The sequence below is a fragment of the Tiliqua scincoides genome, chromosome 1 (genome assembly GCF_035046505.1).
Source record: "Tiliqua scincoides isolate rTilSci1 chromosome 1, rTilSci1.hap2, whole genome shotgun sequence".
Taxonomy (NCBI): Eukaryota; Metazoa; Chordata; class Lepidosauria; order Squamata; family Scincidae; genus Tiliqua; species Tiliqua scincoides.
Genome location: NC_089821.1, coordinates 265,010,033 through 265,033,359, shown reverse-complemented (window position 1 = coordinate 265,033,359; position 23,327 = coordinate 265,010,033). Strand labels below are relative to the sequence as shown.

At 44.1% G+C, this 23,327-nt stretch overlaps 2 protein-coding genes across 3 annotated transcripts in view; one reads left to right on the top strand and one right to left on the bottom strand.

Annotated features, from left to right (window-relative positions):
* ANAPC1 (anaphase promoting complex subunit 1) overlaps positions 1 to 4,363 on the bottom strand; it is a 71,248-nt gene extending 66,885 nt beyond the window's left edge. Inside the window, exon 1 of the mRNA XM_066625060.1 lies at positions 4,241 to 4,363. The gene's annotated coding sequence lies outside the window, so the exon portion shown is untranslated. The remainder of the gene's footprint in view (positions 1 to 4,240) is intronic.
* A 309-nt stretch (positions 4,364 to 4,672) lies between these two features.
* MERTK (MER proto-oncogene, tyrosine kinase) overlaps positions 4,673 to 23,327 on the top strand; it is an 80,294-nt gene continuing 61,639 nt past the window's right edge. The window contains exon 1 of one of the 2 annotated variants that reach the window (XM_066611853.1): positions 4,673 to 5,417. In XM_066611853.1, the coding sequence (XP_066467950.1) occupies positions 5,393 to 5,417 (25 nt within the window). In that variant the 5' untranslated portion in view covers positions 4,673 to 5,392. Of the gene's footprint in view, positions 5,418 to 15,483; positions 15,649 to 23,327 lie in introns of those variants that run through there. The other variant, XM_066611852.1, reaches the window with a different exon arrangement.

The following is a 23,327-nucleotide window of genomic DNA, read 5'->3' as shown; positions in this document are numbered from 1 at the left end:
TGCTTTTTAAATGTAGGTGTTGCAAGGTACCCAGGATATTCCCAGATGTTGCAGGGTAAGCCCAGATGTTCCAAGGTAATCCCAGATGTTGCAAAAGATCCCAAGATTCCAAAGCAAACTTAGAAGGCAGTGGTGATCAAATCCAGGCCTTTATTGTAAATCCAAAGTGAGAGAAATCACCCCGAGCGTCCTCCTGGACTTGCTTTTATTACAATCTGGGGTTCCCTCCTTGAAATACATACATTTCTCATTGGAGACATTTCATTGGTTGGTTTACAAATCACCAGTTATTTCAGATTACTCAATTCCATACATAACATCATACAGATCTGAGCAGGCAGTAGGTGGTACTGCAACCCCTTTGTTCAAAAGCTGACCTCATCTCATCATGACATTCTTTTGGCCTTCGAAATGTAACTTACTTACCATGGGGTTTTGCGGGCTCCGCTAAAAACACAAAAACTGCTACCTCAGGCTTTTCTTGGGAACTTGACCTTTGCAATGTGAACCGGAAATGACTATAATTTGTTGTTATGTCTTCATAGACCCTTACAATACAGTTAGACCACTACAACTCACTTAGACTAATGTTAGTTACACTTGTTGAGGCACCAAAACTGGTTTTAAAATGAAGAATAAGAACTAAGCTGACTAGTGTTCTTCTGTGTGGTATGGCTATAAGATATAGTGTAAATACTGACCATAATACTTTTTCCAGCATGTGCGTGCAGCCCGTTGCTCTTACCAAAACTTTCAAACCAAATTTTCAAAACGAAAACACATTTCTTTTACTCTTCTAAGAAGTTGCAAATGAAGCCTGTTACACTAGTGCCTTTGTTCAAATGTATCAACATTGTTCTGCAGAGAACTTGGCATGTGGTCAAGTCCAGACACCCGCTTGGCTTTCTTTTTTTTAACTTAACATTCAGAGAGATGGACCATGCTGTTTACGTTTCAGGTAAGCATACTATAGCATAACTAACAGTCCTTTATACCTTGTATCATAGGTTGCTTTCAAGTTATTTTTTAAGAAAAGTGAGGTAAAAAATAAATAAAAATACACTGGTGAATATTCTGGGACACATACTCAGGATGACAATCCAGATAAGAGATCCCCAAATCAGTGATGACTCCAGGCTTTGGGGCTCTAGATGCAAGGCCTAAAAACATAAGAACAGCCCCATTGGATCAGGCCATAGCCGCATCTAGTCCAGCTTCCTGTATCTCACAGCGGCCCACCAAATGCCCCAGGGAGCACTCCAGACAACAAGAGACCTCATCCTGGTGCCCTCCCTTGCATCTGGCATTCTGACAAAGCCCATTTCTAAAATCAGGAGGTTGCACATACACATCATGGCTTGTAACCCATAATGGATTTTTCCTCCAGAAACTTGTCCGATCCTCTTTTAAAGGGATCCAGGCCAGATGCCATCACCACATCCTGCGGCAAGGAGTTCCACAGACTGATCACACACTGAGTAAAGAACCCCTGCTAATTGGGTAAGAGGCAGTTTTTCAAGCGGGTGCTCCTTTTTTTAGCAGGGGGTGAGTAACTGGCCCATCTCACCCCAGCGGCGTCTGTTCTAGTGGCTGTCCGATGGTATTCTTTTGCATCTTTTTAGATTGTGAGCTCTTTTGGGACAGGGAGCCATTTAGTTATTTGATTTTTCTCTGTAAACCGCTTTGTAAACTTTTAGTTGAAAAGCAGTATATAAATACTGTTGTTAATAATAATAATAATAATAATAATAATAATAAAATATTTTCTTTTGTCTGTCCTAACCCTCCCAACACTCAATTTTAGTGGATATCCCCTGGTTCTGGTGTTATGTGAGTGTAAAGAGCATCTCTCTATCCACTTTATCCTTCCCGTGCATAATTTTGTATGTCTCAATCATGTCCCCTCTCAGGCGTCTCTTTTCTAGGCTGAAGAGGCCCAAACGCCGTAGCCTTTCATCATAAGGAAGGTGCCCCAGCCCAGTAATCATCTTAGTCGCTCTCTTTTGCACCTTTTCCATTTCCACTATGTCCTTTTTGAGATGTGACAACCAGAACTGGACACAATACTCCAGGTGTGGCCTTACCATAGATTTGTACAACAGCATTATAATACTAGCCGTTTTGTTCTCAATACCCTTCCTAATGATCCCAAGCATAGAATTGGCTTTCTTCACTGCCGCCACACATTGGGTCGACACTTTCATCGACCTGTCCACCACCACCCCAAGATCTCTCTCCTGATCTGTCACAGACAGCTCAGAACCCATTAGCCTATATGTGAAGTTTTGATTTTTTGCCCCAATGTGCATGACTTTACACTTACTGACATTGAAACGCATCTGCCATTTTGCTGCCCATTCTGCCAGTTTGGAGAGATCCTTCTGGAGCTCCTCACAATCATGTCTGGTCTTCACTACTTGGAAAAGTTTGGTGTGGTCTGCAAACTTAGCCACCTCACTTCTCACCCCTGTCTCCAGGTCATTTATGAAGAGGTTGAAAAGCACCGGTCCCAGGACAGATCCTTGGAGCATACCGCTTTTCACCTCTCTCCATTGTGAAAATTGCCCATTGAAACCCACTCTCTGTTTCCTGGTCTTCAACCAGGTCTCAATCCAGGAGAGGAACTGCCCTCTAATTCCCTGACTGTGGAGTTTTTTCAGTAGTCTTTGGTGAGGGACCCTGTCGAACGCCCTCTGAAAGTCCAGATATATAATGTCCACGGGTTCTCCCGCATCCGCATGCCTGTTGACCTTTTCAAAGAATTCTAAAAGGTTTGTGAGGCAAGACTTACCCTTACAGAAGCCATGCTGATTCTCCCTCAGCAAGGCCTGTTCGTCTATATGTTTTGAGATCCTGTCTTTGATGAGGCATTCCACCATCTTACCCAGTATAAATGTTAGACTGACCAGCCTATAGTTTCCCAGGTCTCCCCCCCTTTCCATTTTTAAATATCGGCGTGACGTTTGCTATCCTCCCATCCTCTGGCACCATGGCCATTTTGCATATTTTAGTCAAGAGATCAGCAACTTCATTCTTTAATTCTTCGGGTATTTGCATAAAAGCCTGTACTGAGCCCCCCCCCATCACACCCCCATCCACCCCTTGATGGCATACTAGACACTACCATTGTTACCAGCACTGAGGATTCAGAGATCAGTCTGGTCCCTGGCCAGTGATGAACCTAATCAAACTGTGCAACCAGCCCTGCCCTTAATCCTCTTTAGCCAGTTCGTTGCATCTAGAGTTCAGAATGGTTGCAGCTGGGATCTCTCCCATACCATGAGCACTCTTTCCAAGGCATTCATACTTCGGTGTCTGTTTTGCTTTTACTATTGCTAATGCCCTAGCATTGCTTTTCAAAAGGTTTGTTTTAATTTAAAAGCACACATGTATTACTCATGCTTTTTCTGACAGATCATTTTTGAGAGTCCTGGTGAAAAAGCACAATTAATACACCATTTTTTAAAAGAAAGAAGACGTAATTGAGAATGTAATTTGAATGGCTACTACAAGTTCAGAATGAGAGCATGAGAGCTATGAGGAATGCAAAGTAGAGGCATTCATAAGAACATAAGAACAGCCCTGCTGGATCAGGCCAAGGGCCCATCTCATCTAGCTTCCTGTATATCATAGCAGCCCATCAGATGCCTCAGGGAGCACACAAGACAACAAGAGACCTTCCTCCTAGTGCCCTCCCTTGCAACTGGCATTCTGAGGTAGCCTACTTTTAAAATCAGGAGCTTGCACATGCCCATCATGGCTTGTAACCTGTGATGGACTTCTTTTTATCCAATCCCTTTTTAAAGGCATCCAGGCTGGATGCCACCGCCACATCCTGCGGCAAGGAGTTCCACAAATGAATTACACGCTGGGTAGAGAACGATCTTCTTTTGTCTGTCCTAACTCTCCCAACATTCAGTTTTAGGGGATGTCTCCTTTTGGCTTGGAACCTGTGATGGACTTTTCCTCCAGAAATTTGTCCATTCCCCTTTTAAAGACACTCAGACCAGGTGCCATGACACATCCAGTGGCAAGGAGTTCCTCAAACTAACGGCATGCTGGGTAAAGAACGATTTCCTTTGGTCTGCCCTCACTCTCCCAACCCTCAGTTTTAGTGGATGTCTCCTGATGTGGGGGGGGGGGAACCTGGTGCGCACAGGGCGGAAGGGAGTCATTGATTGACAATGGGCCGGGCGAGGGGGCGAGAGCAGCCGCGAAGGGCAGCGCGGGCGCCACGCACCTGAGTGACACAGGAAAGCGCGGTCGGCTGCGGGCCGGGGCTCCAGCGGCTCCTCCCCGCGTCTCTCCCTGGGCGGCGGCGGCAGCGGGACGAAGGCAGCCTCTCTCCTGCTTCTCAGACGGGCGCAGCCATCTTGGGACTCCCATCACCGCCCGCGATAGGCCAGGGGTGGGACTAAGCCGGGGCCGCTGTCACCGGAGGGAGCCGGGTCGGGAGGAGATGCTCTGATGCGCCAAGGCCGGGGGCCCCTGAGGATACAGCCAGTGCCGTCGCCATAGCAAGAGGGCCCTGGACCTGGACCGCAGCATCCCTGGCCTTCCTCTGCGGCCACTGTTCCCAGGACTCCAACCCGCAGTGCTGTGCAAGCTCATTGCGGAGTCCCTTTGCTTCCAGGGAGGCGAGCCTTGGCTTGGGCTGCTTGGCCCAGCAGGGAACTACTCCTCTGCTGTTGCCCCCTGCAAATGCCTCTGTTTTGCTCCCATCACCGGGAGTGGCTCCGAGGGGGAGGGGCCCCTTGCACGCTCCCTGAGACTCCCCTACAAGACATAGGGCTTTGCACCCCTCTAGCTACGCCACTGCCCTGTGATAAGGGAACAAACATGCATTTACTTGAAGAGGCCACCATGACTGCCCTCCCCACCGCAAGATGCAGCACACACCCCGTGAGCACGGCTGTGGAAAGATGGTTAGGCTTGGGCCTCGAGAAATCACCCCTCGCCTAGGCACAGTTCTGACCATGGGCAAAAAGGATGCACAGTGCTAAAGTGCTTGTCCTAGGCAGTTGCTGGTCTCAAAGCCCCTTCTGATCTGGTATCAAGACTGAGGTGCTACTGCTGGCGCCTGTGAGCCTGATTGCTCATATGTCAACTTTTAGAATTGGACCAACACAAGTACGTCGGTCTTTCTTTGGAACTGTACAGTGGAGTTGCTCCTTTGTTTTTAGCATTGCTTGCTGCAAAGTTAGCATTGGCTGTCCCAGTGTTCCAGTAACAGAAGCGCGCCTCTCAAATTTCAACATACTCCAAATCCAAGTCTTCATTATTTTCTTCAGTGCTATATTATTAGTTCAAGTTGTTTTCACCAAGTGTACTACAAAAGCCACAATTATGCAAGCGTTTAATAAGGCTCAGCTGTATAAAAACCCTTTTCGTCATGAGAAGCATCTGGAGCACATCCAGTAAGTTATTATGCCAAGCATGCAATTTGTGCCTTGGACTGTAGCCTCACATTAAAAACCTGCAGGCTGAACCAATTAACGTAGTAGCAGTCCCATTCAGTTTATGCAAAAAGTAATTCTGCAACTATTGACACAATATAGAAGACACTCAACTAATTTAAAACTTTATGTTCCACATATCCTCAGGAAGAAGCGTTCCCACCTTGCAGAAATATTAATACCACATCCACAAGATTGGACTGTCATGCTCCACTTAATTAATTGAGAACTAAACACGTATGATGCCATTTACTGGAACACTGAACTATAAATGCTTACTTAGCATCATGTGCTAGTTACTGACAACAAAGAAGAGAATGTCACTGCAGTTATTCTCAAACTTTTAGCACCAGGACTCACTTTTTAGAAAGAGAATCTGCTGGAATCCACTAGAAGTAATGTCATGACCAGAAGTGACATCATCAAGCAGCAAAATTTTTAACAATCCTAGGCTGCAATTCTTCCCACACTTACTCAGGAGTAAGTTCTATTTACTGTCATTGTCAAAAGCATATACATATTAGCCTGTTAAAAGTACAGATGTGTAATATTTTACCAAATGCAGTCACCATGGTAGCATCAAGTCTAGTATATTAAAAATAAAATATTAAAATGAATGGGGATCTGAAAATGGCTTGCAATCCACCTGGTGGATCCCAACGCACAGTTTGAAAAACACTGTGTCACTGTATTTGTTCTCAAAGAAAAATGTTCCCTTATCACTCTGACCCTATAAACTGTCACATAAGCAATTAAGCTCATAAGACAGTTGCATTTTGGTTAAAAAAAAAAAAAAAGAGGAGAGTCAAAGGCAGGCATTAGTGCTGATTCAAAAGGGTAATCTGGCTCAGGAACATACATCAACAATTACATGACTATATGAACCCGTATGCAGTGAAAACATACAACCTTTCTTGCAGATGCAGACATAGCAACCCTCAAAGCAGTGGTGTAGCTAATGATCTTGTAGCCCGGTGCCAAGCTCAAAAGGATGCCCCAGAAGTGATGTCACAATTGGAAGTGATGTCACACCTGGTCTTTTAAAAAAGTGAAAATTGGGGGAAAACCTGCATCCTCGCCCCAGAAGCTCATCACCCTCTTGCTCTGCCGCAACCTCCCAATCAGTGGCATAGCTAATGCATCTAAGAACATAAGAACAGCCCCACTGGATCAGGCCATAGGCCCATCTAGACCAGCTTCCTGTATCTCACAGCGGCCCACCAAATGCCCCAAGGAGCACACCAGATAACAAGAGACCTGCATCCTGGTACCCTCCCTTGCATCTGGCATAATCTATCTGCTACCTGGGGTCAAAGAAGATTTTGTAGCCTTCCCATAACAAAAGAAAATTTAATTAAGTAAATTAAAAGTGTGCCTCTTATTGGTTAGAGATGCTGTGCTGGGCTGAAGAGGGACAGTTATTCTCCCCCTGCTAAATATAAGAGGAACACCACTTGAAAAAGTGTCTCTTTACCCAGTTAGCATGGTAACTGTATTATGATACATGGAAATGAGAGTGGACTCATATTAACACCTTTTTGGTTCCATACTGTATCATAATAACATCCCATTGGCTCTCAGAACAATCAGTCTCATAGGTCAGTTTGAGTTAAGAAAATCCACTTTCTGTTCTATAAGGCAGTTGTGTTTTTACTCTTTGAGCTGCCACAAGAGTAGTCCCATTGCAGGGCTACTTTCCTTACCCAGGGGAAGAGAACAAACATCCCTTTCCCCTGAGAAGCAGCTGCCTGGTTGAATTCAGAATGCCGTGGCTGCCATTTTCAGCGCCGCAGCAGACCCACGCTCCGAGCAGCTCAGGATTGGGCTGCCTGTCATCTTTCTGCCCTACTCTTAAATTGGTATTGGTTCATTTGATTAAATACACACCCACTACATCCCAAATTGAATTATTCCAAAGTTTTATAACCAATCTGATATATGGAGGGTGTACATTTCTTCACCCCTTACCATCGACCAATCTGATGACTACTATAATCTGATGACTATTATAATGCCGTTGTACAAATCTATGGTAAGGCCACACCTGGAGTATTGTGTCCAGTTCTGGTCGCCACATCTCAAAAAAGACATAGTGGAAATGGAAAAGGTGCAAAAGAGAGTGACTAAGATGATTAGTCTTAGTCTAATCTTCCTCCTCCTGGGCAGGAGGTCTGGTCTAGAGGGTAGAGCCTCCATTTGCCTGAAGATTAACATCCACAAGGTCGCCAGTTCGAGGCCACCGGCACCGTGTGACCTTGAAGCAGCTGGCAAGCTGCAGCTGAGCTGTTCCATCTGCTCGGAGCGTGGGAGGATGGAGGCCAGAATGTTAAACCAGATCGGAGTGTAACACCTTGAATGCAGTGGTTCTTGAAAGAAAGAACCTTCTTTCAATTTGTAAAAATCCCTGCGTGGATTTAAAAAGCCTGCCTATGTAAAGCCGCCTTGAATAAAGTCTTGAATAAAGACCAAGAAAGGCGGTATATAAATACTGTATATTATTATTTATATATTATTACTGGGCTGGGGCACCTTCCTTATGAGGAAAGGCTATGGCGTTTCAGCCTAGAAAAGGCTCTTAAGCCTAGGTTTAGGTTTCTAGGTTCTTCAGCCTAGAAAAGAGGTGCCTGAGGGGACATGATTGAGACATACAAAATTATGCAGGGGATGGACAGAGTCGATAGAGAGATGCTCTTTACACTCTCACATAACACCAGAACCAGGGGACATCCGCTAAAATTGAGTGTTGGGAGAGTTAGAACAGACAAAAGAAAATATTTCTTTACTCAATGTGTGGTTGGTCTGTGGAACTCCTTGCCACAGGATGTGGTGATGGCGTCTGGCCTGGATAAGTTTCTGGAGGAAAAATCCATTACGGATTTTTACAAGCCATGATGTACATGTGCAACCTCCTGATTTTAGAAACGGGCTATGTCAGAATGCCAGATGCAAGGGAGGGCACCAGGATGAGGTCTCTTGTTATCTGGTGTTCTCCTTGGGGCATTTGGTGGGCTGCTGTGAGATACAGGAAGCTGGACTAGATAGGCCTATGGCCTGATCCAGTAGGGCTGTTCTTATGTTAATAAATGTGTAATCAATTCTTGGTCTTCCAATAGTACAACTGACTTTGTGTGACAAAAAGTATGGTTACTGGATCTAGACATATAATGTAACTATTCTGTTAAAGTCCAAAAAGAACTTATTTTAGTACATTTCCCCTGAAATGTGAAGCAAATCATAGGTGCAGAGATCAGACTTATTCTAATCACCTGCTGTCTCTCTTCCTAGCTGGACAGGGTGAGAAATGCAAAGAAGTGGAACTTCATCAACTATGCCACCAACTATGCCACCAACCAAAAGAACCTCTCCAGACTGAGAGCAAAATCCAAAGTCCAGCTGAAATGTCTGCGTGACTTCCTCTTTGCTGACGATGCAGCTGTCACTACCCACTCTGCCAAAGATCTCCAGCAGCTCATGGATCGTTTTAGCAAGGCCTGCCAAGATTTTGGACTGACAATCAGCCTGAAGAAAACACAGGTCATGGTTCAGGATGTGGACTCACCTCCCTGCATTACAATCTCTGAGCATGAACTGGAGGTTGTCCATGACTTTGTGTACCTTGGCTCAACGATCTCCGACACTCATTCTCTCGATACCGAGCTAAACAAGCGCATCGGTAAAGCAGCTACCACGTTTTCCAGACTCACAAAGAGAGTCTGGTCCAACAAGAAGCTGACGGAACATACCAAGATCCAGGTCTACAGAGCTTGCGTCCTGAGTACACTTCTGTACTGCAGCGAGTCATGGACTCTTCGCTCACAACAGGAGAGGAAACTGAGCGCTTTCCACATGCGCTGCCTCCGACGCATCCTCGGCATCACCTGGCAGGACAAAGTTCCAAACAACACAGTCCTGGAACGTGCTGGAATCCCTAGCATGTATTCACTGCTGAAACAGAGACGCCTGCGTTGGCTTAGTCATGTCGTGAGAATGGATGATGGCCGGATCCCAAAGGATCTCCTCTATGGAGAACTCGTGCAAGGAAAGCGCCCTACAGGTAGACCACAGCTGCGATACAAGGACATCTGCAAGAGGGATCTGAAGGCCTTAGGGATGGACCTCAACAAGTGGGAAACCCTGGCCTCTGAGCGGCCCGCTTGGAGGCAGGCTGTGCAGCATGGCCTTTCCCAGTTTGAAGAGACACTTTGCCAACAGTCTGAGGCTAAGAGGCAAAGAAGGAAGGCCCATAGCCAGGGAGACAGACCAGGGACAGACTGCACTTGCTCCCGGTGTGGAAGGGATTGTCACTCCCGGATTGGCCTTTTCAGCCACACTAGACGCTGTGCCAGAACCACCTTTCAGAGCGCGATACCATAGTCTTTCGAGACTGAAGGTTGCCAATACATCTGTTAAAGTCCAAAAAGAACTTATTTTAGTACATTTCCCCTGAAATGTGAAGCAAATCATAGGTGCAGAGATCAGACTTATTCTAATCACCTGCTGTCTCTCTTCCTAGCTGGACAGGGTGAGAAATGCAAAGAAGTGGAACTTCATCAACTATGCCACCAACTACTTCACAAAGAGTAGATGTTAAAATGCACAAGACACCAAATGGGTGGCATTGGCTATTTAGGTAGGAATGGAACCAGTGAAGTCCAGTGCCTCAATCCCCAATCCAGACAATTTATCCAGAAGGCTAGCATAATTGTTGGTATCAAAAGCCCTGGGTGTGGGCTGGTGGAGAGCAGGAGGAGGGGCTGGGACCCAGCAGTTATGCCAGATCCCAACCCCGTTCCCTGAGCAGTGTGGAGCAGCTTCAAGCCTCAGGAGGTAGCACAAGTCTGAGGAGACCCATTGGGGCCAGGGTGGCTTACCCAGAGGTAAGGAGAAAAGTTTCCTCTTACTTCTGGCTGAGCCACTTTGGGCCCCAATCCTGCACTGGATACAGCACAAGCCAGGATTGCACCCTAAATTGCATATCTAATGGCATCTAAATCAGGATGTATGTGAATGATGTCATCCTCAAGGGATGAAGTAATGAAAATTCAATTGCATCTCCAGTTGTTGGCACTAGGTGTCAGTCAGCCATCATTATGCTCTATGATTTATTACTGCAGGCAAAGGTAATCATGTCAGAGATTATTGAAACAATATGGTCACATTATAGTAAACTGCACAGAAGTTACACTTTAAAATGTGTGGCTTCTGACATGATTCACCTTGTCCTTAAGAAAGAAATTGTATTTTACGTATCAAGGATGTAGCCAACAAGACACCCAAGTTTAACTAAGACAAACCTTATTTCATAATAAAAGGTTAATTAATGCAATCAGGTCAGTAGTTAATTAACCAGGAACTGTTTGACTGAAGCAGAAACTCTCAGAATAAAAGCTAACACATTCTTAACTAATTCCCCATTATTGATTAAAAGGTAACCACAGCACACATGCCAGATTTCTAAAATGATGTCCCAGGGTTCAAGTCTGCTTCATGATAATTGGAGGTTAGTTGAGGTTAATCAGCAATTTGGGGGAAGAACTTTGCACATGCTGGAAGGAGCTTTTTCCCTTGGGATGACTATATGAAAAGGTAGAATTTATATACCTTTAATAGTTCTATACATTTATAGCACAATATCCTATGCAAGCTTACTCAGAAGTATTCCACTGTCTTCAGTGTGCTTACATAAGAACATAAGAACAGCCCCACTGGATCAGGCCATAGGCCCATCTAGTCCAGCTTCCTGTATCTCACAGCGGCCCACCAAATGCCCCAGGGAGCACACCAGATAACAAGAGACCTCATCCTGGTGCTCTCCCCTAAGGATTTCATCCTTAGGATTTCATCCTTTAATAGTTTAACAAGTTTATCCTGTGCTTCCTTCTCCCTAGGAGAAAGTACTTACTAAGTACTGTAGAAAAATATTCAGAAAGAAACAACTGTACAGTATGTTTACTTATGATCTCCTCCAGCTTGCTCTGCATGCCTCTCTAGGAAAGTCTTCAGAATTCTCAACAGGCAGTGTTTGGCTACATGTGACTACTTTTTCAATGCATAACCTGTAGGCTGATCTGAATATAGTATTTCCCACAATCTTCTGCGACACTCATGGGTTCTATGACAGATGTGCAGACAGTGCTTAAATTCCAGAAAGAAGATTCTAGGGCTCAGGACTGTGGAAAAGGCAGCCTCTGTTCTCGGAGCCCTTCCCCCTAATCCCTGATGCCAACTCTGTAGTTAGTAGTAGAGAGAAACAACCTCTACACTTGCTCTTGTTTTCTTCTTGTAGCCAGAGTTGAACAGGTTCTGGGGCTGAGCCCCTGTATTAGTTCTTATTTGTATTAAAGCTCATATATTAAATTCTGCATGCAGGAGTTCCTCTGCAGACAAGTCAGTGTGGAAAGGTCTCCTGAAGCTGCATAGTTTTAACAGATCTTTGTAATTAGAGACAGTTTGAAAGCCCTAGACTAAAGCAAAAACTAAACAGCCAAAGAAGAAAAAAGGAACCACTTCATTAAAAGGAATAAGCAACCTGGCTTCAAGCTTCTCTTTCCTTGACCCTGCACCTATGGAACTGCAGAAGCGACATCCTGTAGGGGTTTGGCAAAACAGACCAAAACAGTTTGGAAAGAGACATTTTCCAGTTTTCCTAGAACAGCTTTTCTGCACTTTTGTTCTCTTCTGAAGACTAAAAATATGTTACAACAGCATGACCCATGTGTCAGAATCAGATCACCTCCAATTTCTTATAAAGCAGCAACCTGAAACTACTTTTCCCCAACTTGTTTTTGTATGACAGAGTCAATTCAACTAGGGAGAAAAAATGGCTCTAGAGAAGTACCTTCATAGTAACAGCTTAGGCAGGGGAAGGTTAAGCAAGTCTGATCACAGCTTTCTGTGCTTTAGATTGCTCCCTCCCCACTCCTCCCTTTATAGGAAATTGGTAGCACCCCATTTCTGACACATGGATCTGCCACCATCATGTTTAGTTTGCCTGGCAGTTGCTGGAAGCACGCACCTTTTCTTAGCAGCTGATTGCTTCAAGATGTTCAAAGTTCACAGGGGCTAAAAGGGAACAGGAGAAACTCAATATCTACCAATTGTGCAGCTTGGATTCTATACCGAATAAGCATTTTTTGGCGTTAAAGGCATCTGGGAACAATTTGCTAGGTTTCCCGCCTCCCCCGCCTCTACCTTATTTGTTAAGAATAAATTTCGTATCTGGAAAATACTATATACTTGATTATATGTAGTGCTGGTCTTTCTGAGTATCATGGACATTTTTAAAACCGATCCAGTTTTACATTATTCACACTTTTTAAAAAAAGTGTTTGAAAAACACTTTTATTTCTTATAAGAGTCTATATTAGAAAGTGAAGTTTTGCTTTTGGCTTTTTTGTTTTAAATAAAGTTAGATTTTGGAGGAACAGTACAACATAAGTAAAGCCCTGCTAGATCAGGCCAAAGTTCCATCTAGTCCAGCATCCCATTTCCCACAGTAGCCACCTGTGGCCTGCCTCAGCCATGAAGTGACCTGATGTAGCTTGTGTCAGTGGCAGATGGGGGGGGCAAGAGGACAGTGGATTCAGGGTGCCCTTCACCCTGACTGCCACCTTGCTTCAGACTGCTGCAGACCTGAGCCACATCTATCTATCCAATTCCCACTCACTCAAGCAGGAAGCAGATCACCCACTTCCTTACCATGCTCTGTTGTGCAGTTTTGACAAACCCAGAAGCTCCTTCACAGTCCCTTTAAATTAAACCAGAAGTCCCATAAGAACATAAGAAGAGCCCCACTGGATCAGGCCAAGGGCCCATCTCATCTAGCTTCCTGTATATCACAGCAGCCCACCAGATGCCTCAGGGAGCACACAAGACAACAAGAGATCTGCATCCTGGTGTCCTCCCTTGCATCTGGCATTCTGAGGTAGCCTACTTCTAAGATCAGGAGGCATACCCATCATGGCTAGTAACCTGTGATGGACTTTTCCTCTGTTCAATCCCCTTTTAAAGGCATCTAGGTCAGATGCAATCATCACATCCTGTGGCATGGTGTTTGACAGACTAATTACATGCTGGGTAAAGAAATAATTTCTTTTGTCTGTCCTAATTTTTCCAACACTCAATATTAGTGCATGTCCCCTGGTTCTGGTGTTGTGTGAGAGGGAAAAGAATGTCCCTCTAGCCATGCTTCCAGGTGTGTGAAAACTGTGTGACAGAACTTTCCTTTTACTTCCTCATTAGCCAATGGTCTAACTGCTTCCTTGGCAGGTTTCATGCTTTTGATGTATTTAAACCAGTTTTTATTGTCAGCCTTGCTGGGCGTGCCTCATATCTTTTTTCATATCTTATTGTCAATTTACATTTTTCTGCAAGAGTTTGTGTTCCTTAGTTTATAGCTTCCTTTATGCCACTTGTGAGCCATACTGGCCTCCTCCTGAACCTGGTTGTGCCTTCCATACTTAGGCTGCAATCCTAACCACACTTTCCTGAGAGTAAATCCCATTGAACCAAATAGGATTTACTTCTGAATAGACCTGGTGCCCTAAGTGGTATCCATTTTAGTTGTACTCCTGTTATTGTGGCTTTAAATAACCCTCATGCAGTAAGGAGACATTGACCCTCTTAACTTTCCCTTTCAGCTTCCTTTTAACTAGTCCTCTAATTTTTTAGAAGTCCCCTCTTAGGAAAAAAATAGACAGAAACACAATAATGCCTTATGTGCATAGGTAGTTCGACCTTCAGCATAATTTAACTTTCAGGAAAGTATGCATACATTCATGTTGCAAGGGTGTTTCTTATATAGCACTTTCAACCAGCATGCAGATGAGAGATTGCCTGCTTATCACTTAAATTTCTCAAATAGACTTCACAAATGTGATCCTCAGCTTCCAAAACTGAGAGGATAACTGAAAATTAAGAGGATAACTTTGGTCTCTTCTAATGAAGAGCATCTTGAAATGCTTAGGAATCCAAATGCCCATTTTTGAAGGGGGGAAAAAGGAAAGATGTCTTCTTGTATTTGAATCAAAAGGGCTGTACCTATCCATGACATTGTCACAAAACTTATATAACTCTCAAGGCACAACAAGTATTAAAAAGTACAAATTAATTTAGTTAATGTTTATCCCGCCTTTCTCCTTCACAGTGGGGCATCCATAGCAGCTTATGACATTAAAACATATACAACAATATACACAGAAAAATAACACTACTACAAAAATTATGAAAATATAAAAATTAGCAGCACAATCAACTAAATTAGAGAACAGAGCACCCTCCCCTCGCCCACCTAAAACTTTCCCAAAAATCCATCAGGAAAGGCAGCAGCGCAAACTTTTCATCCACCATGAAAAGTCCAGGTTAAAAATATCTATCCCAGATAAAATTAAACAATAAATAGAAGGTACACTGCAGCAGGTAAAACCTATGTCCTACCAACCCTCACAAAAAGTCTGGACAAAAAAGAAAAGTTACTGAGTTTCTGTACTGTAGGTATTAAGTTTCTGTACTGTAGATGTATTATAATAAATACTTTTTATATATTACGTTATATATACATGAATTGTGTTTTTTCCCCATACTTCACAACATGTTTGCAACCAAGAGCAGTGATGTTGGACTTAAGAACCAAAGGCCACCTGGAACGTAACCCCTTCTTAAGCAGGGGAGGTTCTGAACTTGTGGACTTTGTATCCTGCAGGGCGGAGGTCCTCGCATTTCACTGTTTGCTTTTGGCGGGAGGGGGGGTGATTCTGACTGGGAGGGTGAGACAATGTACTAGTCCTTAAGGTGCCCCAAGAAGACTCTCCTTCGTTGGTGGCAGCACGACTGGAAGGCGCCCCCTTTCCAGGGATTAGGGCCCCTGGAGTGCTGCTGCTGCCGCCCCCTCCCCTGTTTCCAAGAGGGAGCCCGGCCCCCCCTCCAGCCCCGGAGCGGGAGAAGGAGGAGCCTCCTCCCTCCAGCCCACCCCCCTCGGTCCGCCTCTTCCAAAAGTTGCCCGAGAACTTTTGTTTTGGTCCAGTGAGCTGGCCGCAGCAAAGTTGCGTGGCAGGCGGTGGAGCGCCCCAGCCCAGGGACTGCCTGCCTGCCTGCCTGCGATCGCGGGGGCCCGCATCGGACTCTTGCCGGACCATGGGAATGTGTCCGGGGCTTGCGCTGCTTCTGCTGCTTGTGGCGGGCGCCTCCTGCAAAGGTAAGGCGCCTCGGTGTCTCTCTCCCCCCCCCCCCGCTTTGTGTTCACAGAGCCAGGTCCGGAGCACAAGTACATGATCCTTCCCTGCACAGGCACTGGTGCCTGGGGCTTAAGGGGGGGGGTCTCCCAGCTCCTCTTCCTCTCGGCGGTGGGGAGGATGGCAGGGGGCTTCTCTTCCCAAAAGCGCTGTGACTCAGTGGGGACAGGGAGGGCGGTTTGTCGTCCTCCACTCCCCCCCACCCGGCTCTTTTACAAAGGAGTTAGCAAAAAATGTGGGACAAGAGGATTGTGCCCTGCTTTAAGCTTTGCCCTGGCTTCGAGTTGTAGTGTGCCTCTGAGCAAGTGCAGAGTACCTTTCTCTCTCCACACACGCACACTCTTGGTGCTGGAAATAGGGGCTTCTGGAGTAGAGCGCAGGAGCCTCAGACAAATTTTAGAAACCACATGGCTTCTTTTTGTATCAGTTCAACCCTGTTTTCCCAGCCACAGTTCCAGGGTTGACATCCTATGGAGACATCCTAAGAAAAAGAATGACATCAAAGGACTTTCCAAAAGTTGTTGCAAATTCACTGCACAGACCCGCCAGCCAGCTGCTCCTGCAGAAAAATGCCAAGGGCTGAGTGGGACATGCTGGGATGAGCAGGGCTGCCTGGCGCCTCTGTTCCTTCCCACTAACTTCTTTTGGTGCTGCCATCTCAGCCTCTGAGTGTTTGCTCAGACCAGGCAGGATGGAGCCTAGCAGGCGCACAGATTGGTTGCTGTGGCAAGAGATACCTTGCAGTGGAAATCTGCCTGCAGGGGCCTCATCTCACCATATGCTTGTAACCTGTGTGTGCATTCTGTGGGCTACAGTGTTGGCTTTGGGTGTGGGGAACCAAGTTTTAAATCCCTCTTCAGCCACAAGAACCACTATGGTGTAGTGGTGAGAGTCAGAGCAAAACTGGAGGAATTCTCATGTTCCATCCCCCCAGAGCCACTGAACTTCCTGGGTGCTCTTGTGTCAATGGCTATCCCTCAGCCTTATGAACCTCACAGGGCTGTTGTAAGGGTTAGATGGGGAGATGCACATTGCTCTAACTGTTCTGTTGAAGAGTGAGTTTATGTCATTATGTGCTCACTCACAAACCACTGTCTCAGCCTACTTTACTCAGTTTCTGGAGGATAAAACTGTTTCAATGCCATCATGAGTTCCTTGGAGTCCTGAGGGATACCAATCTGCTAAACAAGCAGACTTGCACAAACAGTGCATTCTAAGCATATACGTGTGCAGGTACGTGCACAGAGCAAACATCTGTTTAAGAACACCTGTTGGGTAGCTTGCCAGGGAACTGAGACTAAGTGCTGGTCCCTGGTGTGTGTATATTTGATAGAAAATGAACCTTTGCCACCTGTGAAATGCATCTAATATGGTGGCTAGAGGTAATTTGTTGTAGAATGATGACACTGGCAGAAAATGAACTGTGCATAGCAGAATTTAGGGGCTGGTGGGAGCTCTCTAGACTTAATTTACTCCTTGGTGTGAATGTCGCAGGAGCATAATATGGGCACATGCCCTGAGAGTTCTGATCATAACAACAAAAAAAGCTTTTGTTTGGAGCGACACCTCACAAGACCTGCCCTGATTTTGTGCACATTGTGCAATAGGTAGTCACCATGCCATGACCCCCCTTCTTCAAAAGGGATAGCTCTACTGAGGAGACTTGGTGCACTCCTCCACTCCAGTGCTCCTCCATTGACTGTTGCTTACTGTTAAGGGAACTTCAGCCACTCACACCTTTCTGTGTAATTTTTGCAATGGTAGCCCATGGCTGTTCCAAGGAGTGGCAAAGTGATTCTTCCCTGGTTTAGAGTTTTTGCTGTTGCAGTGTCCAGGGAAAAGGCAAACATGATGTTTGATGAACTTCAGTTTAGTTTTGTCTCCTGTAGTTGGAGTGGAATTCCCTGCAGATGTAAAGTTAGGAGAACCTTACCAATTTCACTTTTTTTTTTTATGTTTTTCTTCTACCAAAGCAGCATGTGCACCCCAGTGCAGGAGCAAGGCTACATGTGCTTTATTGTTTAGGCACCATTTACAGGATTACTACTTTTCCCTCTATCTGTGCAGCCCCTTCCAAATTCATTTCATTTTGCCTTGAAGCAGTCTGGGATCCCCTACAAACTCCAGGAGTTCCATAGCAAAGGGAAAGCATTTTAGAAAAGGCAGCAGTGAAGGAGTAATCAGGGCGTGTAGAGGGGCTATTTTGCACATCAAGACCAAGTGCATCATAAGTCACATCTCTGAACCAGGTGAGAAAATAACACTCTGTCACCTTGAAAAGATTGTACTACCACTATGACAGGAGCTCCAAAAATTGCTACAGAACAGTGCTTAAATCTGGGAATGAAATGGACTGGGAAAAGTATAATTTGAAATTCTCAGGATTAAATGATTGAGGGCTCAGTCCTATCCAACTTTCCAAAGCTGATGCAGACACAATACAGCCCTGAGATCAAGGAACAAATGTTCCCTTACCTTAAGGAGGCCTCTATGTCCCGTCCCGTCCCCACTGCAGGATGAAGCACATGCCCTGTTGGCATGGCTCCCTTGACACTGAAAAGCTGGATAGCATTGGGCCATGAGGCTGCAATCCTATCCACACTTACCTGGGAGTAAGCCCCATTGACTATAATGGGACTTACTTCTGAGTAGACAGGCATAGGATGGGGCTCTCAGTGAGGGTGAACTTAACACTGGAGGAAAAAGCTAATGTAGTAGAACTTCTTTATTGCACCTACTGAACTTCCCCCTCTAAAAGGAGACACAGAGGAGAGCTTATAGGGACCCCTATATAGGAGGGACCTCTGTGTACAATAGTTGTATTGTATATTGGGTAACTGTCTGCTAGGAGGTTGTGAAATAAGAACCTAAGAACAGCCCCACTGGATCAGGCCATAGGCCCATCTAGTCCAGCTTCCTGTATCTCATAGCGGCCCACCAAATGCCCCAGGGAGCACACCAGATAACAAGAGACCTCATTCTGGTGCCCTCTCTTGCATCTGGCATTCTGACATAGCCCATTTCTAAAATCAGGAGGTTGCGCATACGCATCATGGCTTGTAACCCATAATGGATTTTTCCTCCAGAAACTTGTCCAATCCCCTTTTAAAGGCGTCCAGGCCAGATGCCGTTACCACATCCTGTGGCAAGGAGTTCCACAGACCAACCACACGCCGAGTAAAGAAATATTTTCTTTTGTCTGTTCTAACTCTCCCAACACTCAATTTTAGTGGATGTCCCCTGGTTCTGGTGTTATGTGAGAGTGTAAAGAGCATCTCCCTATCCACTCTGTCCATCCCCTGCATAATTTTGTATGTCTCAATCATGTCCCCCCTCAGGCACCTCTTTTCTAGGCTGAAGAAGCCCAAACACCATAGCCTTTCCTCATAAGGAAGGTGCCCCAGCCCAGTAATCATCTTAGTCACTCTCTTTTGCACTTTTTCCATTTCCACTATGTCTTTTTTGAGATGTGGCGACCAGAACTGGACACAATACTCCAGGTGTGGCCTTACCATAGATTTGTACAACAGCATTATAATATTAGCCGTTTTGTTCTCAATACCCTTCCTAATGATCCCAAGCATAGAATTGGCCTTCTTCACTGCCACCGCACATTGGGTCAACACTTTCATCGACCTGTCCACCACCACCCCAAGATCTCTCTCCTGATCTGTTACACACAGCTCAGAACCCATCAGCCTATATGTAAAGTTTTGATTTTTTGCCCCAATGTGCATAACCTTACACTTACTGACATTGAAGCGCACCTGCCATTTTGCTGCCCATTCTGCCAGTCTGGAGAGATCCTTCTGGAGCTTCTCACAATCACTTCATATCTGGGGATGGTGTCCTAGAAATCTTTACAATTATGCAGCCACTAATTAACCTGAACATTTGTGTTGAGTACAGTGGGATAAAGGTTATTAATGTATAATCCTATATAGGGCATTAAGGGACATGTGCTCAAATGTGTACAGTAATCCTGCAAAGTTGTATGAAAATCTTAAATCCAAAGGGTTTGCATAGGGCCAGAGCTTGTAGGGAGTTTGTATGCTTCTGATGATGATTGTGTACTTTTAAAGCTTTATTCAAAATTTGCAATTATTTTGTGGTCATGTCTCAGTCTTTGAGAAACTGGGAAATCTCTCTTGAGTTAGAAAACAGACTGCCACTATGCTAGACAAGCAGCCTTTAGCAAACACATTTGAAAGAAGCTTCTGATCCTGTTGGATGAAAGAAAGGGAGGGAGGGACAGTTGAGGAGAACACCTTATCTCACCTTAACTAAAGTTCAGAGAGGTCACTATCTACTAACCTAATCATCTGAGGACATTATCAAGTCAAATTTAAATAGATTTCCACCTATTGTTTTAAATGGGAGCATTACACCCATTCTTCAGTAGGAAGAAGCTGCCTTATACTGAGTCAGATCACTAGTCTATCTAGCTTAGTACTGTCTGGGCTGGCTAGCAGCAGCTCTTCAGGGTTTCTGATAGGAGCCTTTCTCAGTCCTACCTGGAAACACCAGGAATTAAAGCAGGCACCTTTTACAAACAAAGCATCTGCTCTGCCAAGGAGCTGTCACCCCATTGAAGCTTTCCTATTTAACTTTGTCTGTAGAGCATGAGCTAATCAGACTGCATTTACTGGACTGAAAGGATTTGAGATCCTAAACAGATTTGCGTATCTTCTCTAATTATGTATAATCCTGCCATTTTACTATTTTGCCTATTCTTGTTTCACTGATGGAAATGGCTTCAATGAGTAGAAACAGTGGGTGTGATCCCAACTCTCCCCACCTTATGCCTTCAGTTAATGTCTGAAAATGTCTGAATGTGACTCATTCTTACATGTAAGATTTCAGTTACATCAACATTTTCAAGCCCATCATCAGAACCCTAAGGACTAGAAACATGATTTTTCTTTTAATGAAAACTGAAATTCTCAGAATATGAATTCTGCACCTAGTACAGTACCAGATTCTGGATTCTTATGTTGCAATTTCAGAATTGTGGAACTCAAAGTACCCTACATGTCTACATATTTTTAGCATGTCTATCTCATTTATTTGAACTGACTTATAAATGACTTTGAAGCAAGATACTCAACTTATTTTGGCTTGCTCTGTTGTTAAACAGTACAGTACACTCCATTATTGCTTGGAATCTTTATTTAGTTTAGGAGAATTGCAAAAGCTATTGTAGTTCATATCAAGCAGGCATTTTTGTTTACTTTATGCAAGGAGAGCAAGCTAGAGGTCAGTGTCCTGTCTGCCTACAGTTCTGCTAGAAAAAAGTACTTTTCCTGAGTAAATGCAGAGATGAGTACTTTGCAAATCATTATATAGTATCTGTTTCCTATGTTAGGTATTTTAAGTAGTGCATATATGTACTTTAAAAAATTAATCTATTTTATTTAATTTGTATTAATGACTCTTAGGCTGCAATTCTATCCTATTGTGGTGTAAGAATGTTGATTTTCAAAATCATTTTACTACATTTTTTTTACAGTGCATTCTATAATAATATATGTAATCGTTCCTTGAAGAGAGCTTTTCTTTTTGTTTTGCAAATGATATTGCTTAGGGAGCTATCCCTCTTTCTACTCTTAAGCTCAATGTAACAATTAATTGTAAATTAAGGCTCCAATCATACAATCACTTATATGGGAGTATTCCCATTGAATTTAATAGAACTTACTCTGAGTAGACATGCCTAGGATCATGTTGTAATTCTGCCATGCATGTTCTTTAAAACATATATTCTGTTTCTTCATCTTTTCATTTACTATCTTCCAGTATTCTTAATCATGAATTTGAGTTATATCTATCCAGTGATCTATATATCTATCCTTTTAATTTGGCTAGACGAGAAATAGGGCCTATGCATCTTCAGTCTGGGATCATGGCCTCTTCAAGAATCAGCATCAGTTCCTGGTTGCTACTGAAAGCAGTTCTGGAGATTTTCACAGGGTCTCCTTAACTTAATGACATTATGTCTTGCTGGAAACAAAAAGTATTACCTGCTTCTGTGTATATTGAAAAGGAAGCTATTCACCCTTGATGGATGTATTTTGTAGTTTAAACCTAGAAAGTGTAGGCTACAAATCCTCAAGCAGTCCTGAGTGACATTAGGAAATTGGCTTTGTTCAGAAATGGCAGGTTCAAACAAATTTCTAGTTAATTATTAAGCGTATTTTAGTATGTGGCATTTTGGTTTTGCTGAATATACAGTAGTACTTGCTGATGTGTTACTCACTGCCACAAACACACTCACACGCAGACACTGCAATCCATGACTCAGTTCTTCTAGAGGGGTAACTGGCAGCCAACTAGCGAGATCCACTACACCATTTTTTGTCTTGGCCCCAGTGACTTGCCACTTTTTAACCAAGGTATGATTTAAAAAATGTTTGTAGTTTTTTCTTATAACAGAAGAACAATGAATCTCTATATGTCTCATATTCATTTTACTGAATTGGCATCTTATGTGTATTCCAAACTATCGATAAGTCATGTACAGTCAATTTTTCGCTATCCGTGCACTCTGTTCCCATGAATTTGCTTATCCACAGAAACAAGAGTGTTATGTCATGCAATCCACTGCCTGTTCTCAGCTCTCTGTAGCCATCCTGAATATATTCACAGTGGCCATTCTGTATCTGTAGCAGCCATTTTGAAGCTATTTGTGGCCATTCACTGCATCTGCGGCCGTTCTGAACCTATAAGTAAAAACAGACCACAGTTAAGCACTATGTTTGCGTAGAGCAGTGTTTCTCAAACTGTGGGTCCGGACCCACTAGGTGGGTCATGAGCCAATTTCAGGTGGGTCCACATTCATTTCAAATTTTATTTTTAATCTATTTGACTTGATGCTACCATGGTGACTGCATTTGGGGAAATGTTACAGATCTGTACTTTTAACAGTATATAATATATATATATATATATGTATATATCAATACATAAATACATATATACATTATGTGTATATATACATTATGTATATATATTAATACATATTAATACATATATAAATATGTATATATATAAAATATATATATTTTATATATATATATACATATATAAAAGCTATTATGTATGCGCTTTTAACAATAGTAAATGGGACTTTGTATTGGCAACCTTCAGTCTCGAAATACTATGGTATCGCGCTCTGAAAGGTGGTTCTGGCACAGCGTCTAGTGTGGCTGAAAAGGCCAATCCAGGAGTGACAATCCCTTCCACACCGGGAGCAAGTGCAGTCTGTCCTTGGTCTGTCTCCCTGGCTATGGGCCTTCCTTCTTTGCCTCTTAGCCTCAGACTGTTGGCAAAGTGTCTCTTCAAACTGGGAAAGGCCATGCTGCACAGCCTGCCTCCAAGCGGGCCGCTCAGAGGCCAGGGTTTCCCACTTGTTGAGGTCCATCCCTAAGGCCTTCAGATCCCTCTTGCAGATGTCCTTGTATCGCAGCTGTGGTCTACCTGTAGGGCGCTTTCCTTGCACGAGTTCTCCATAGAGGAGATCCTTTGGGATCCGGCCATCATCCATTCTCACGACATGACCAAGCCAACGCAGGCGTCTCTGTTTCAGCAGTGAATACATGCTAGGGATTCCAGCACGTTCCAGGACTGTGTTGTTTGGAACTTT